Source organism: Aphelocoma coerulescens, chromosome 5 (assembly GCF_041296385.1).
Source record: "Aphelocoma coerulescens isolate FSJ_1873_10779 chromosome 5, UR_Acoe_1.0, whole genome shotgun sequence".
NCBI classification, from domain to species: domain Eukaryota; kingdom Metazoa; phylum Chordata; class Aves; order Passeriformes; family Corvidae; genus Aphelocoma; species Aphelocoma coerulescens.
Window position 1 is genome coordinate 14,944,782 of NC_091019.1, and position 16,578 is coordinate 14,961,359.

The 16,578-nt window shown below is 39.9% G+C and overlaps 1 protein-coding gene across 3 annotated transcripts in view; it reads left to right on the forward strand.

The window, feature by feature from the left end:
* The window catches only part of DENND5A (DENN domain containing 5A), a 64,734-nt gene that overhangs the window by 12,840 nt on the left and 35,316 nt on the right, over positions 1–16,578 (forward strand). For all 3 annotated transcript variants that reach the window (XM_069016775.1, XM_069016773.1, XM_069016774.1), the window contains exons 2-5: positions 5,943–6,014; positions 6,615–6,724; positions 7,209–7,869; positions 14,394–14,581. In XM_069016775.1, coding sequence (XP_068872876.1) covers positions 5,943–6,014; positions 6,615–6,724; positions 7,209–7,869; positions 14,394–14,581 — 1,031 coding nt within the window. The remainder of the gene's footprint in view (positions 1–5,942; positions 6,015–6,614; positions 6,725–7,208; positions 7,870–14,393; positions 14,582–16,578) is intronic.

Below are 16,578 nucleotides of genomic sequence, written 5' to 3' on the forward strand. Positions count from 1 at the left end.
ATGCAGGGAGAATACATTCTTGTACAGTTCTTAGTCGTGCATAGCTTTTAGAGTTGCAGCACTGCAGTCACTTTCTAAATATTAAAGCTGAATAGTAAATTGACAGCATGTACAAAAGGCCATGATTCAGTTTAAAAAAGGTTTTGTTTGCAAAGTATCCTTGACTTTGTATTAATCAAGCTTGCCCTTTCTCATTAAGGACAACTTAAGCCACTGTTCTAGTATGTAAATGGAAACTCTTCACGGCAGTGTTGGATTTACAGAGAAGAATGACTGAGATATTGAAGACAAAAATCCAGGGTAAAAAGCTTTCTTACAAAGAAGCAAACTAGTCTGCAGGGAAATTTGAATTGTTAGAATAATGTGAAAGTATTCTTGGGAATGTGCATTAGAAACTTGCAAGCCATGCATGTGGATACATGTTGCATCTATGCAAGGTCATAAGTAGGTGAATCTGCAAGTTGTATAACCTAACAATTTTTCTTATTACTGTGTTGGGAAGACCCTTTTTTCCTGTTTCTTTTCCTGAAGAGGAATGCATAAGGCAGTGAATCATATTTTGCTCTGGGTAAATCAGGAAGGAGCTAAAATTAGACCTTCAGAGTTCATTCTTTTTATTCCCGCTCAAAGCTGGGGAAAGCTTGGTAGATGGCATTTGCAGGTTTTGAACTGAATGTTTTAATTTTAGTTTCTGGAACTTTTTTTTTCCTCGTTATAATCTTATAAAAAAGTCATATCCATTGATATGGATAGCTTCATGCAGAGACTTCCAAAGCAATGCTGTCCTGCATAGGTTGGAAACTCATCAAACCAAGAGACAGACACTGCTGTCCTCTGCTCACAGGTGGAGCTGCAAGAGAAGTAACACAGGTAAGAAGAGGGAGCAGCATAAAAATGAGAGCCAGGGAGGTTTCCAGCATCCACTACAAATCTACATGGTAATATGGTTTATGTTCAGTGTTAGGTGACTCAGGAAGGTACTGATAAAATTAGGTGTACTTGTTAGTTCAGCGTAGGATACTTGCACTGCATGCATTAGCTGTTCTAATGTGCTGGTAATTACGAAGTCCAAATTACAGATATGTAGGCCAGCATAATTTAAGGTGGTATAAATGAAGTTAGAACTGAAAACCCATCATGGCTCCATACACTGCAAATAGTATTAGGTGGCTGTTAGATCAGCAATGTGAGCTCCCACACAGCTATGAAAAGGGGCTGGTTTTAACTAGATCTTCCAACTAAATGTAACATGTTTCAACTCTTTGGTCATCTTGAGCAGGTTTGTAGTTTGCCTTATGCACACAGTTCAGTCCGTCAGGTTCAGTTTACTGAAAAGATGTGAGAGGGAGGCATTGGAGAATTACCTGTTCTCAGCTGAGCTCTGCCTGTCCTGGAAGAGCCAGGCCAAGTCTGCAGTCATCCTTCAGCCAGGGAGACTTCCTCAGAGGTTGTGTCTAGCTGGTGACTTCCCTTTTGATCAGCAAGCTGACTTTAATAACTTAAGTCTTTTATGCATGTCTTCTTAAATTACACGGTGGTGTGGTTTAACTCAGCCTCACGCACCCTCTCACTCCCCTCCTGTGGGATGGGCGAGAGAATCAGAAGTGTAAAAGTGGGAAAACCCTCAGGGTGGGATAAAAACAGCTTAGTAGGTAAAGCAAAGCAAAAAAGGAATTCATTCACCACTGGCCATGGGCAGGTAGGTGCTCAGCCACCTCCAGGACAGCAGGCAGCTATCATGTTTAATGGGGAGGGTTGATAAAGTATGAAAAACAGGAGATGAAGCGAAGGGCATTACCAGAGCCAGGTGGTGGTTGCTGGTGTTGAAAAATCTATTACCTGGCATGGCAGGAGCCAGCAGGTAGGGAGCTGGGCTTCAGGAGGAGGGGTGGCTTCAGAAGTTAGCAGGTATTAAAACTCCAGTCCGTGTTTTCTTCAGCTCTCCTGTTTCAGAGCCTCTGTGCCTGCAGTTTACTCTTTGCTTCCCTCCTGTTTTGGGGGATCACCATGAGCTAATTAAGCTGTTTGTGTGGCTGAACTGGATTAGTGAAATGTTAATCTTTGTTAACCCCTTCTTTATTCTCTATTTGTTTATTTTTAATCCAAATTGTTTCACTGATCCTATTTTGAGTGGGATGCCACAGGGGGTGTTTTTTTTCCAATGACAAAGAAATTCTGAGATGATCTGTTTCACTGTCATTCACTGCTGGGTGCAGTGCCAGGGCTGCACTAAACTGGTGCTTGTGGATTTGTATTGTGCCTGGTGAAATTATATTTCTTTATGTTTTCATTACATTATTTACATTGCAAAATGCAATGGGACTCTTACTGTTTTGAAGGTTTGATGTTGAGAAGCATGTTGGCCTGAAACTTCCTGAAGTATTGCTGGGTATTTATGGATTTCATATGTCATTTGACATTTCCTGACAAATAATCTTGTAGTTGTAGCTGTTTGATCATTGATTCTGATTTAAATCCGGGGTAGTTGCAACTTTGCAGTCTGGGACAGTTTGCATCTTGATTTTTGTAGAGCTTTTCCTATGATATAACAAACACCTGTGTGTAAATGTGTGAGGAACATCAATGGTGTTTCAAAGACCTCTTTAGTCTTCAGCAGGCAATACTGTGTTCCATTAAAAACCCCCAAAGTTTCCCTTTTACATGGAATTTGTATAAAAGAAAGAAATTATTTACAGATAAATAATTTTTAAAGACCTCTTACTGTAACTTGGATAAGGAAAGTATTTTCTAGCCATTACTTCTACTAAAGGAGAGAAACCATGTGAAAAGCATGATCTGATGATAGCAGTCCTTTGATAGCTGTTAAGTGCGGGGACTTGCTGTCTATATAAACTTACGGGATACATCATATTTTTATCAGTTCATTTCCTCTTATGCCTTCATTTTCTCAGTTGCAGAATACAACTGTCCATTTCTGCTGGTGGGTTGGTCTCTTGCATTTGCTAAAATTGCTCTTCACTGTTTTTATCAAAACAGATTCAATTAGCACTGAATTAATCAGCTAACTGTAGGAAACCAAGATTAGCTCAGTTGGTTAGAGCATGGTGCTAATAACATGAAGGATGTGGCTTGATCCCTGTATGGCCCTTTACTTAAGAGTTGGACTCATTGATCCTTGTGGGTCCTTTCCAACTCAGAATATCCTTTTAATTCTGTGACTCTGTAATTCACACAGAGACAGATCTCAAAACCTTGGGGTATTTTTGCCTGCTGGAGATGTCCTGCAGTTAGTGTTTTGTTGGAGCAGGGTGTCTGTGTTTGAGGCTGATAGTAAATTTAGGGTTAATTGCTTTTTGCCTCTGGATGTAAGCAAATACTGTTTGTGGATTTTCCCCCTCCCCACTGCTGATGGCTGTCTAGTGGCAATCACTAGAGAGGAGAGAAGGGGGAGCTCAGGCAATGGAAGTACTGGTGCTTAGGTTCCCATTATTTGTAATGGCAAGAAAACAAGGTGTCCAGTGTCCTGGAGTTGCACAGATCACCTGGGCTGAACTTTTCCAGTGTTGGTGAGCTGTCCCTTGACGTTCCCTGCCTGGTTGGAATCAGTATATTTGGAAGCCAGCATGGCCCAGTGTGAAGGTCCAGTCAGTAGTGTGTGGTATTCCAAGCGTGAAGGCTCTCCCAAAAGAGGTAGCTGGAGATGGGAGACTGCTGCTGTGGAAGGGAAAAGGAGCATCCTGCTGAACTGGCAGGCAGCATTCCAGCAGGGAAGTGTGGAGACAAGAGAAGGGCACTACCGAGGCACTCTGGCAAGAGCAGGGTCTGTGCAACAGCTGAGTGCCTTGATGGATGGCAGCAAGGCCTGTGAGGGTTGCCTTACGTTTCTGTCTGGATCAGGACTCGGTGCTTTCCAGAAATCAATTTTAGTCCTTTCATTAAATTACAGACAGACTCCAGCTCTAAAAAGTTTTAAGAGTGTGTTGGCAAGAATGTCTCTTGGGAGATGGTGCAAGGCGGCTTTAAATAGGTAAACATCCATTCAGTGTTTGTTAGGGTTTGGGGTTTTTAATTGTAAGGGAAGAGAGCATCACGTATTTTGCAGTGTTAACAATCTCAATGGAAAGGTCTTCAAGTCACAGATTTTTCTTTTTATTTTCAAAATACGTGCAGCCTTGCACATAGGTGAACCTAGTGATTGTGCTATGTGGTTTCCAAGTTCAGGAGAAAATTTGACCTTCATATATTTTCTCTCTTCTATGTATGTGGAAGATAAAAAAAAACCAGCCAAGGAACAAAACAGCTTAGTACATGTCTGAGGTTTTTCCTCAATTATCTAAAAGTTGACATTACATCATCTGCACAGATGTAAATATAGAAAATAGTAGGTGTGTTAAATCTCCTGACATATTTTTAAAAGCTTTTTACAGAGGACTGACTTCACTTGAGTGTATGTTTGTGCCAGTAGAGATGTGGCATTATATCCATTTTTCTTTCTGGGAGTTTGAAAGTTTCTTTAAATGCTTATTTTCATCTTTTATGGTTGTTTTAGCTGCGGAAATGCTGTTATCTTTTCTGTCTTTGGCTCTACTCTTTCACAAGATGGTTATATTTCAGTGAAGTCGTGTCCTGGTTTTTCCCAACTATTCCTCTCTCTATATGTTTCAGATTTCCCCCAATACACTTTTTTTTTTTTTCTTTCTGAATGATGATGTTATTGATTTATATCATTCAACAGATTAATAAATAATATAACTGTGTGGTTTTGTATGAAAATCAGCTGAGCTGTTGCTTTTTCAGACAAATAATAAAAACAATACCTTCTTCAATTTGAGTGCTAAAATGCAGAGAATTAGCAAAATAGGTGTGAATATTTTGGGTATTGCAAGACCTGTCCTAGGTCCTGATTCAGGGTAAGTTCCCTGTCTGAGATAATATTTAAGACTTAGTTTAAAGAAAATCCAGAGTTACCAGGCTTCTCAGCTGTCAAAAGACTTGTTAAGCATTCAATGGAAATGCAGTTTCGTTTTTGGTGTAATGTGTTAGGTTCTGTATTGTGGACAGGCAGTGCTGTAACCATCTCTGTCTATGGCTACTGAGTGGAAGTTAAGTGTTGTGCCAAATAAAGATTCTAATTTGGCTTTGAAATTGAGCTTCAAATATTACTCTAAAAGTACAAAACAAACCCAACCAATTCCAAAATCAATTTCTATTGCCATGTAATTGCTGCATGTAAGAAAACAAGAGAGGAGTTGGAGTGTGTTTTCTCTTTTGCAGGTGTTGCTGAAATAGTTCTGTTTATTTAAAGCATATGATTTCATGCAATTGTGCCTGATTGTTAGTGCAGCTGTCAACAGCTGCATGCTCATGTAGCTAATTGCATTCTAGTAGTATAGCTAAGCTTATTTTAAGATACACAGTTGTACATTTTTGTTTCTTTAAAGCAACTGCTCACACTTAGAATATTTATTGCAGAAAGTTCTCTGCTATCACAATGAGCCGTCATTGCTCCAAGAGGAAATTTAAGAGCTTCTACACAAGACTTTCAGCCAGTCTAGTGTATGGATAGCACCAGTGGAAAGTTGGACCATGCCACTTAAATTCATACAGTTCTAAAGGCCTTGAAATGGTCTTGTCCCTGGGGTCAGTTTCATCATCTGCTCTTTGGGAATGTTTTGTAGTTAACATGTAAAACTTTAATTTCACAGTCATCTAGTTCCTACTGCTGCATCAGTATTCTGGTTGTGTGTACAGGGACAATGAGCTTCTCTTACATACTGATTGTCTCCTTCTAGAAATATGTACATAAAATGAGAAATTTGTGTAAGTTGTATATACATATAAAGCATATTAGGAGAGTAGACTGTCTACTGATGCATGCTGATTCTGGATATTTGTATTGTTTTACTGGTATGTGTTAGTGACATGATCGCAGTCAACGGTATGAAATGTATAATGCAGTGTTGTTTTTATTTGTTATATAGCTTTATGCCAGTATATACAGGCCTCTAAAACCCGAGATGGTGGCAACCGTTTCATTTCAAGTGCAACAGAAGGTAAAGGAAAAAGTGTGGGGAAAAAAAAAAGCTCTTTGTTCATCTGATACTCTTTCTTCATGGACATTTATGTGGTTCTTGATCTTCTAACCTTCTAGACTCTTCCTTCACAGCTAACTTCTTGCAATAGATGGTGGTTATCTTTTTTCCTGAGTGTTTATAACGAAATTAAGAGATCTCATGATGTCACTCCTATGTCTACCTAAAAGTTGCATCGTCTCTGCATTTTGTCTATTTGTGCTTTTCTTCAGTAACGACATTGGGCTGAAACTGAAGCTTTAGCTATGTTTCAACGAGAATCAGAAATATCTGAAGAGTGGCTTAGAGAATTGCTGTCGTGACCACAATCTCAAGCTTGTCACACTTAAGGAAAAGCACAGATACTTAATGACACAGAAATGTTACAATGCTAATCCTTGCTAATATCTGCAGTCTGACCATACGCTAACGAACTGTCTTGCTTTTTCTGTTTCTCTTAAAAGGAGTGTGTCCTTAATTCACTTATCCTCGCATCTACCTGCTGATGTCCTGCTTTTTGGCCTTGTTTGTGCTCAAAAAGGGAATGAAATATTTACCTCTGTATTTTTCTTTCATCTGCAGGGGAAAACTTTGAACAGACTCCGTTAAGACGCACATTTAAATCCAAAGTTCTTGCTCGCTATCCTGAGAATGTTGAATGGAACCCTTTTGACCAGGATGCAGTGGGAATGGTCGGTATCACTTAATGGTTTTTGGGTTTTTTTTTGTTACATTCTAGAGAATTATTAGAGAAATAAATTAGTCTGCAGTTAATGAATCTTTTTTTGTGCTAGATTTTTCCATTTAACCGAATGTGGTGTATCTTAATTTAGATAAAATATAGTACTTTTCTCTGTCAGGTCTGGTCTTGGTGACCAAAATACTTTCCTTTATTTGGGTTTGAATTTTGTTATTTTATTCCTGTCGAGGCTGGTAACAAAATGGTTATGAGTTTCAATAGAAATTGCATGCAGCCCTTTTGATAAATTTCTTTTGTTTTTCTGATTTAGAACCATATCACTGCGTTGTGCAGAAATGTAACACTTAGTAGAATTTAAAGTGAAATGCGATGGCAGTCTGTGGATTCTAAATCCCATTTTCACCAATGCTGCTGGAGGCAGGGGGAGAGAAAAGTGTGTTTTAATGGATATTATCTCGCCTTCCCCTTTTTTGTAGCTGTGTATGCCTAAAGGGCTTGCTTTCAAGACACAAGCAGATTCCAGAGAACCTCAATTCCACTCTTTTATTATTACTCGTGAAGATGGCTCACGGACATTTGGATTTTCTCTCACGTTTTTTGAGGAAGTCACTAGCAAACAGATCTGCAGTGCAATGCAGACGTTGTATCATATGCACAATGCTGAATATGACATTCTTCATACTCCACCCACCAACGACAAGGAGAGCTGCAGCAGTACTGGAGACTGCAATGGCACCTCTGTCTCAAAGCTACAGCGATTTAACTCCTATGACATCAGCAGAGACACACTCTATGTCTCAAAGTGCATTTGTCTGATTACTCCAATGTCTTTCATGAAAGCTTGTAAGAAAGTTCTAGAACAACTTCACCAAGCAGTGACTTCACCTCAGCCACCACCGCTACCTTTAGAAAGCTACATCTACAATATTCTCTATGAGGTTCCTCTTCCTCCAGCAGGAAGGTCATTAAAATTTTCAGGTGTTTATGGACCAATTATCTGCCAGAGGCCAAGCACCAGTGAACTACCATTGTTTGATTTTCCGGTTAAAGAAGTTTTTGAATTGCTTGGAGTAGAAAATGTGGTTCAACTCTTTACCTGTGCCCTTTTGGAGTTTCAGATACTGCTTTATTCACAGCGTGAGTACTTGGGTTTTGTTTTCTTATCTTGTAGTTGTACTGGCACAAGGTCTTACTGTGTCTTGAATTCTAAAAACCATACAAACAACAAAATAGCTGCATTAAAGTGGCATGAGCATGCTAATGCAGTCTGGCTGATCTGTGTGCAGGTCTTAATGTAACGAAAAGCACTGGAGTTGTAAGGAGAGCTGCATTGGCTGCTGTTAGACACCTAAACTTAAAACTGGGTTTTCACATAATCTCCTCTATTCATGGATTGGCTGACCCCTTTAGTGTTGGCTCTGGAACTGTGCTAGTGGATAGAGCAGTTTGCCTTCTTCCATGTTCCTGTCTAACTGCTTAGCTGAATTCCCTGCTATCTCTGCAGAACCAGCCATGCATTTTGAGAAGATACACAGTTAATTATACATCTGGTTCTGAAGAAGAGTTAATCATGCAAATAGAATTTTCTCTTTGAGTACCCAAAGTCACATTTCAGTTGTTACTTTGAAAGATAAGTACCTGAAAAAAGTTTTGACTGAATTCAAATCCCAGATCTCTGTTCAGGCTTTGAAACAGTTATAGCTGAAGCCATGTAGCCAAAGCTTGCTTTGAAGAGGATAGGCAGCAGCTGAGCTGAAATAGCTTGTTCATCAATTAGTGAGTAGTGTGGGAGTGGTATCTATTTTCTGTGTTGAAATTTGTGGATACTGGCCTTCTTACTCTGCATCCTGTTGCTCTAACACAGAGTGTGTGGAATTATGCCAGAAGATAATTTCTCTACTTTTCTTTTTTTTATTTTTTGTCCCAAGCTGACTAGGATTAGTCCAGAGTCACCCATTCTGAATGGTGTGGTTTAAACAGACAGCCTGCATTTTGAACACTGCTTTATAGTAATGGTTAGGAAGCCTAAAAGACCCCAACACAAAAACAGGGCTAATCGATTCATGGTGTTATTGAAATTTGGTTTTGGTGTTTTCTTCCCTTGAGCTGTCGCTGAAATATGTACAACACAAATGGTAACTGTTTACAAAATATAACCTGCAGTTATCAGCAACCTTCTCCAAGCATGAAATACAGATTTTGTGTTAAGTGTGTTAAGATCTGTGCATACACTAAAGCCAAGGATGGATTTGTGTGTACAGTCAGGGTGATTAAAAGTGTGTAATGGCAGCAGGCATCACAGTTGTTTCATTGTATAGACACTGTGAACTGCAAGAGAAAAACTGTGCAGTAATTCAGATGCAGTCAAAAAAACTCACTGAACTCTGTAGTGGTTACTCTCTTGGATTTAAGAAACAAATTGCTCTACTTATTGTTCATAGCAAATCTAGAAATGCTTGTCTAGCAGACAAGCTTTTGTGGTTTCTCCAGAAACGGATTAGGTGTTCATATGTTTGAGGTTGAGGGAGAGTTTGTCTGTGTCCCACCAGTGGAGGATTCAAACATCAGCTCTTTCATCTGAAGAAGAGTGTGGTTGTGTTGTCCTGTAGCAGTGCCTGTGGAATCATGCTGGGTTGGAAGCTCTGCAGAAAAGCCACGTGTGCATCGCCATGTGGGAGGGAACAGTGCTCCTGGTTCTCTTTCCAGGCTATTGCCTTAGGAGTGCTCTTTTGTCCCAGGCTGGAGCTCAGCCCACTTCTGGGCTCGTCTACTGTATTCTGGCTTCTCTTTCCAAGTCCTTTTAGTAGGTTCAGCTTTCTGTCTTGGGCCCTTTCCAGGTGTCTGATCAGTGGCAAATTAAAGAATCTTAAAATAGCCCTGGAACAATTGAGTTTCTTGTTTGCAGGCACAGACATTTGGAGTTCAGAGGGATGAGGGATCAGTTAGGACAGTTTCTGTCTGCTGTTTCCCTGCCTCACCCTGAGCTCTGGCTGAGTTGGGCTGTGTTGTACCTTATGGAGGTGTCTTGTCTCTGTCAAGACCTCACCTTGGTTTTTGGCTGAAAAATCTTTCTTCAGTAGAAAAAGAATTTTAGTTATTTGTTTGCTGACTTTTGACCCTCAGGTTGAGTGAACTGCCTGCAGCAGTGCCTTCTCAGTAATAGCAGCCAATTTTTTTTGAAATATAGCTTCTCTTAAAGACTTTCTGAGGGATTTCATCCCTGTGCTGGTTTGTTTTGTTTTTGTTTGTTTGCTTTTGTAGTTGTTCTTTTCAACTGGAATATGCTCCTAATATATTCCACTGTTTCTTCCATATGGTTGAGTAACATCTGGTTTTTGCTGTTTGTGAAACAGGAAATGTTGAATGGAGATACAGGTGATGATGCTCTTAGTTCTAAGTGGAATCAGAAATTGCTTTACTTTTGTAAAGGCTTTTTCATGTTCTTGCATGCGCACCAGTGTGAGGTCTAGGTTGTCCTTCAGAATATAAATACTAAGTTTTCTAATGTCCTTTGAGTTTGCTAAATCTCCTAGTGCTCAAACCCATGACAGCTGAGGTGATTGAGATAACTTCTTGTTCTCCCTAGGTCAGATGAGATTATGATACTCATTGGGTGGATTTAGATTTAGAACAGTATATGTCAGGATCAGCAGATTTGTAAGATTTACTTGAAAAAATACCCCTAAAACAAACACACAAAATAAAGAAACACCACCAAAATAAAAACCAAACCCCAAACCTCTTGGAGGTCTGGTGGAACCAGATGATCTTGAGGTCCCTTCCAACCCAAACCTTTTCATAATTATATGTTGATGATTCTCCATGAATTTGTTGCCGAGTGCAATCCTTTTTGAAACAAATTTTTTTAGTGTTTTAAGTTTCAGTCAGTCCTTGGAGTAGGAGTAACTTCACTTGGCAGTGAAAGTGTTTTGGTTTAAGATTCCTTTGACATGTTTCTGACTTGATGCTTCTGGAAATTCTTCTTTTGTCCCACGATGTTGGCACAGCCTTTTGTATTTTGTATTGCTGTAAGTCAAGTGTAGGGAATGAATGCCTCAATTTGATTGTCCTGTTGAGAGACCTGTCTACCATTTGGAAAACTGTTAAAGGCATGAAGTGCCTGTAAGAGAGGGAAGAATCTGAGGCTGCTGCAAGTGCTGAGCCAGTGCTGAGGAACTCTGGAAAGAGTCAGTGGTGCTGGAGGCCTGTGGGAAGTGCCCTTGCCAGATATTCTGTGGGAGTTGGTTTGCATTCTTGCAATTTATGTTACTCTTGTAACTGTGAAATAGACTTATTCCTTATTTCAGAGAGCACCTAGAGCTCTTCTGAAAAGTGTATACTGAGTTAAGACAGCTGTGAAATCTGCTTGGAGGTGATTTTTCTAAACAGCTCAAAACAAAAAAAGGAGAAATGTAATGCACTGCTGCCACAGACCGTGATCTTGGACAGTTTTATTTTCTGGGTGGGAGCTGTCTGCTGCCATTTTACAGTACAAATATGGGGTTTTTTTTCTGCTTTGCCTTTGAATCTCTCCTGCCTGTCTTTGTTTCAGTTGTTTAAAATTATAAGTATATAAAGTATATATAAGTATATAAAGTATTAGTTTCATTTCTTTGTAGTATTATTCCTGCGCTGCCTAACTCTGATCTCTTACATAGGACACTTTCTTGTTATGCCTCCACTGATTTAGGAACCTTGCTGCTTGAATCCCCTTATCAGACACAGGATAAGAGATACTTCACCCCACTGTTTCTACTAACCACAGTTGGTTCTTACTGCAGTTAGAGGGTTTTTTGAAGTTGCTTGTGTGTTACTTGACAAATGCAACAGTATTTCACTGTGATCCACGAAGTAGGAAGGAAAAAACGTTCCAAAATGTGATCATGTAATTGTTTTACATTTGGCTGAGTCAGAGGATTTCTGTAGGCACTTGACAGACTTCTCTCTGGTAGAATGTGAAAATGCAGAGGTGGAATTATGGTTCTTAGAGCTGCCACCTTCTTCCCATCCTGTTCCTCTTTTTCCAGGCACAGAACATCTCAATTTCTTTTTTTTAAAAATCTTTTACAGATAAATACTACTGTATAATTTCTCATAGAGATAATGTATTTTATCTATAGCAATTGGTTAGAATAACAGATTATGCTTCTTCTGTGTTCTTAAATAGCCTTATTAAAAAAATAGTGGATTTTCTTTTTCTTGCACAGTAATCAGTCAAGCACTTTCCCATCTAACAGTGCCCTAGTCATGTTGTTATTTCCCTACCATTGTTTGTGTACAATACAAGGCCAGGAGATCATATTGTTGACACCAGAAAAAGCACATTGGTTTCAAGGACAAGAGCAACAGCACTGCTGAAACGCTTCTTCACTCTTTTAATCTTTTTGTTGTTGATATTTTTAAATCTTCTGTAGCTCTTTGGTACGAGAGCTGTGCTGCTTGCCTCTTTAAACCCAAAAACCCCTCCGTACCCTCTCAGGATAGGTATAACTTAAGAAAACATAGGAGTTATTTGGGTTTATATTTGCAGGCTTCTTGCCTTTTGCCAACAGCAGAATGCAGTTGCTGTTACTTGCAGGCTGCAACTGGGCGGGCCAAATAGTTGGGAATAGCTTAAGCCCTGTGAATATCCAGCATCAGAGAGCTGCATTTGGAGATAGCTCCATGCCAGGATGGCTGCCCAGTGGATAGAAATTCTGAACTATTGATGTTACTTTGTAATTAATTTGAAAGGCTAATACTAAAGTTAGCTTAATGACAGAGGGGGAAGTCGTATTTAAATCATCCAGCAGGATTAGACAGGGGGTTTTGTGTAGTAGGAAAACACTGTTTCTATTCTAAGGCTTGTTCTTGGCGATAAACAAGCTGAATGCAAACCAGCTGGAATGTTTGTGTATCTATGGCTACATTTAAAGTTCCTTTTAAAACTGAAGAAAATAGGGTATGGAATAAAATCTTCTTCTTCCCAAAGCTTATCATTAATTCATCACTTCTTTGCAGTCAGGCTGTGATTAAAGCTGCAAACCTACACGTAGATGTGTAGGCAGAAGCTGGTGTCCAGGCAGAGTAGGAGAGTGTTGCTGGTGATGTTCATTGGTGTTTCAGTCCAAATAAGCTTTTGGCAAAAACTGTAGCCTGTGTAAGCTGTTCTCATCTGTTTTGGTTTAAGGCTCCTCCATTGTAGGTCTACTGTGAGGCAGTGACAGGTAGGTCCATGCAATAACCTTTTCCACCAGCTCAGCTTGATATGAAAATTAAAAATCAAAAGCCTAATTTGCAGAATTAAAAGTGATGTTAGCAAAACCTGTGCTGAGTTCCTGTTGGGTTGTGGGGCTCTTTGCAGACCCCAAACTCTGCAACTTGGTCCCCAACCAAAGTTAATCACAAATGTCAGAAATTGAATTTCTTGGCCCTTTTTCTTCTGCTGTTTGAAGTCTGAGTGGAGACTGGCTAAAGGATAAAATCAAAGCCATAGCCTTGGGAAGTGCACAGTTAAGCTTAACTCCAGAGTGTTTAGAATAAATGTTATTCTTGCAGTTTTCATCGGCCCTCTGTGACATCGTATACAGCTTCAGAAACCTCAGCACCTGAGCCTGTCCATTCAAGTGTCTTTTCCAGTTCCACAGTGTCTGTAGTTTTATGAACATGAAAGGAGAAGGCATACATACCCCACACCCTAATGAAGGTTACTGACTTTTTGCCTTCCTCCTATTCCCTCCCCTTTCCTGGCTGGAATTGGATATTGTTGCAGTATCATGAAAAGGCATCTTATGTCTCCAGCTTGTGCTATATTTATAGCCCGACTGAAGGTAGGAATTGCCCTGGTTGTGTGTGTGTTTTATACCCTTTCCAGCCTGGCAGCTGGAAAGCAGTCAGGGTGTTTCAGCAGCTGTATTGGAACACACATCTGGTGTTGCCTCCCCTTTTATAGGATTTCAAAAACCCTTAGAGATGACTCTGTAGTTGCAGATGAGGAGGGTGAGATGCTGGCCCAGGAGTGTGAACTGCTCTAGCCACAAGTGCTAAATAAAAAGATCTCTTAGTGTGTTGCACAGGACATTTAACACTGCTCCTGAGTTCTAGGAGGACATGAGTTGTTTTTACATTGAACTGAGGCTTTGGTCGTACACTGCAAAGGCTAAAGGAAGCTGATCCTTTTCATTTTCTGCATAGTTATTTCAGTCACACTGTTGGGTTGGCTGCTATACAGCATGCTTTATAGACATTTAAACACTCTTCTAAAAAATGTTTATCTGAGAGATACCAGATGCCTTGGGTTTCATCCAAGGCTTCCATAGAAAGCCCTGAGCACAGAGAAAAGAAATTATTTCTGATGTGTTTCTTAGCTGATTACAATACTGCTTCTGTATTCAAACTGGTGTTCCTGGTGACCCTGGTATAGGTAGCAGAAAGTGACTTAGCATGCATTAAGGCTCAATTTGCTCATTTCCATATGACTTGTCGAATGACCTACTTTGGGTTGAGCTCTCTTTGTTGTTTCAGCAAAATGTGCTGGGTGTGCAGTCTGGGTTTTCATTATGATGCCACTCAGCTAGTATTGGGATTTGTGGTTTCTGTTCTCAAGCAAGTTTTCATTTCTTTAAATTCATTTACTTAAAAGTATTTGTGAAAAAAATTTTAATTTTCTTGTTCTTTTTCAGATTATCAGAGGCTGATGACAGTGGCAGAGACCATCACAGCACTAATGTTTCCATTTCAGTGGCAGCATGTGTATGTTCCTATCCTTCCAGCATCCCTCCTTCATTTTCTAGATGCTCCTGTCCCTTACCTCATGGGCTTGCACTCTAATGGACTGGATGATAGGTCTAAGCTGGAACTTCCTCAAGAGGTGAGAGGAACTTGTCTTGATTGATTAAATGTTGTCCATGACTGTGAGGGAAGTAAGAAATGAGCCAAAACACAAGTACAAATTCTAACAGCCATTGTCAAGTTCTTGTTGGCTCTGGTTTGGGATAGGTCTTTATTTCTTGGAGATGCTGACAAAAATCTGGTGAAATAGATAGAGCCCTGCTCTTGAAATTGTATGCTCTGATAGAATTCAACTGTAATTTTACAGGAATTGATGCATTGGAGTTACAGAAGGAACATTTTTGTGCTGCAAAAATTAGCCTCGTAATGCTAGGAAGTGCAAGGAAGTGCAGTGTGAATTCCCCAGCTGTGGCCAAAAGGTTGTGGTGGTGAGTGAGCAGAACTCGACTGACATCAGCACTGTTCTGGTTCCTGGCTGTGTGGGATTAGTCTGGGTTTCCCTGCACTGGATTTCTCCCTTGAGGTTGGCTTGCATGGACCCAGCCTGCCAGGTGTCTGCACAAAACCATTTCAGGTTTTTTCCTAGCACGCCTGCTTCAGTCTGCAGCAAAACCTCAGCATGTACTTGAGTAAACTTCTGCTTGCTGGGGTAGTGCTGAGGAGCCCTGGGAGCAGCAGCCCCTGTGTAAAGGAGAAGGAAATGGTCTGTAAAGGTTCTGCAACTCATACGTGTGCCTGGGACTACATCTAGACTGCCTAGAGGTTGTTTTTATTTGTTTTGTCCCCCTGTTCACTTCACAAACGCTCCTTGTAGGGGTGTGCCAAGAGAGTTTAAGAGCTGGTTGTGAGGATCAGGGGGCCAAAGGTGCCTAAGGTGAGCACTGCCCAAGGCAGCAGAGGAAATGTGTGGCCCCTGCTTACTTGTAGGTGTAACTTTGCAGGGGAGGAACTGTGTAAATCATGGGAAACACCCTACTTACTGGCCCTGGTAGAATTCTCTAACCTCTGCCTTTTTCTCTGACTGTGGGTTTTCTTCTATTACCATTTGCACTTCTGGGAAAGCAGAAGCATGGCAGGCACAGGGTTTTGTGGTGGTGGTTTTTGTTTTCATTATCAGGCAGTGCTGCAGCATAGCTTGACACAAAAAACCCTTCCTTTTTAAAAAAGCTGCGTGAAATTAAAGACAAGATATTTTTGTGAACCTCCAGTCTGGTCTCCATGCCAACATTGCTCTTTTTCTCAAATCCATATGCTGGTAGTTTTCATTTGTTTTTCCTGGCAAGTTCAAAGTAAAACTTTTTTTTTTCAAACTGTGTTTTTTTCTATGAAAACTAAACTGTTTAATATCTTGATTTTTTTATTGTCTCCCTCTTTTTTTTTTTTTCCCCCACTGGCATAAGTAATAACAGAGTATTGTATGTTCTTGCCATGAAAACAACAGTCTATTGCTTTGGTTTACTATTTTTTCAGAATTTTGGCTGTACTGACAGGCCTAATTAATATGGTTAGTACACTTTTTAGAATAGCTGATGAAATAAAATGCATGTGTGGATATGCATGTTAATATGCACCATGGATGTTTTCACTGTTACCACAAGCTTCTAAAAGACTCCTTTTGTAAAGAACTTCCTCATTTTAAAATTGCTCTAATACGTCCAAATAAATGAACCTATTTTAATTTCAAATAGATTCTTCAATTATTTAAAAGATAAATAGTTCTTGGAGAGATTTATCAGCTTATTTTGGAGATTTAAAGTAAGGCAGTTGATCTATTTTTAGATATTTGAAATGAAATCCAAGTACTATTAAAAAGTAATCTGACACCTCAATTTGCATTTTGTTTTACAGGTAGCCTTTTATGATGGTGGAGGAGTAGATTTTTGATAGTATCTTACAGAGATGAGAATTGTCTGGGAGGGGAGGACAGACAGGACAGAAAGCAGCAGCAACGTGCCCATGTGGTGGAATTTGCTGCAAGACTTCCTTGTCCTGAAGCTTCAGCTTTTCTCTTACTTATTTGAAGAGTGAGCTTTTAAAACTTCGTACAGGTTGAGTTTGACTTAGTCTGAGAAATCC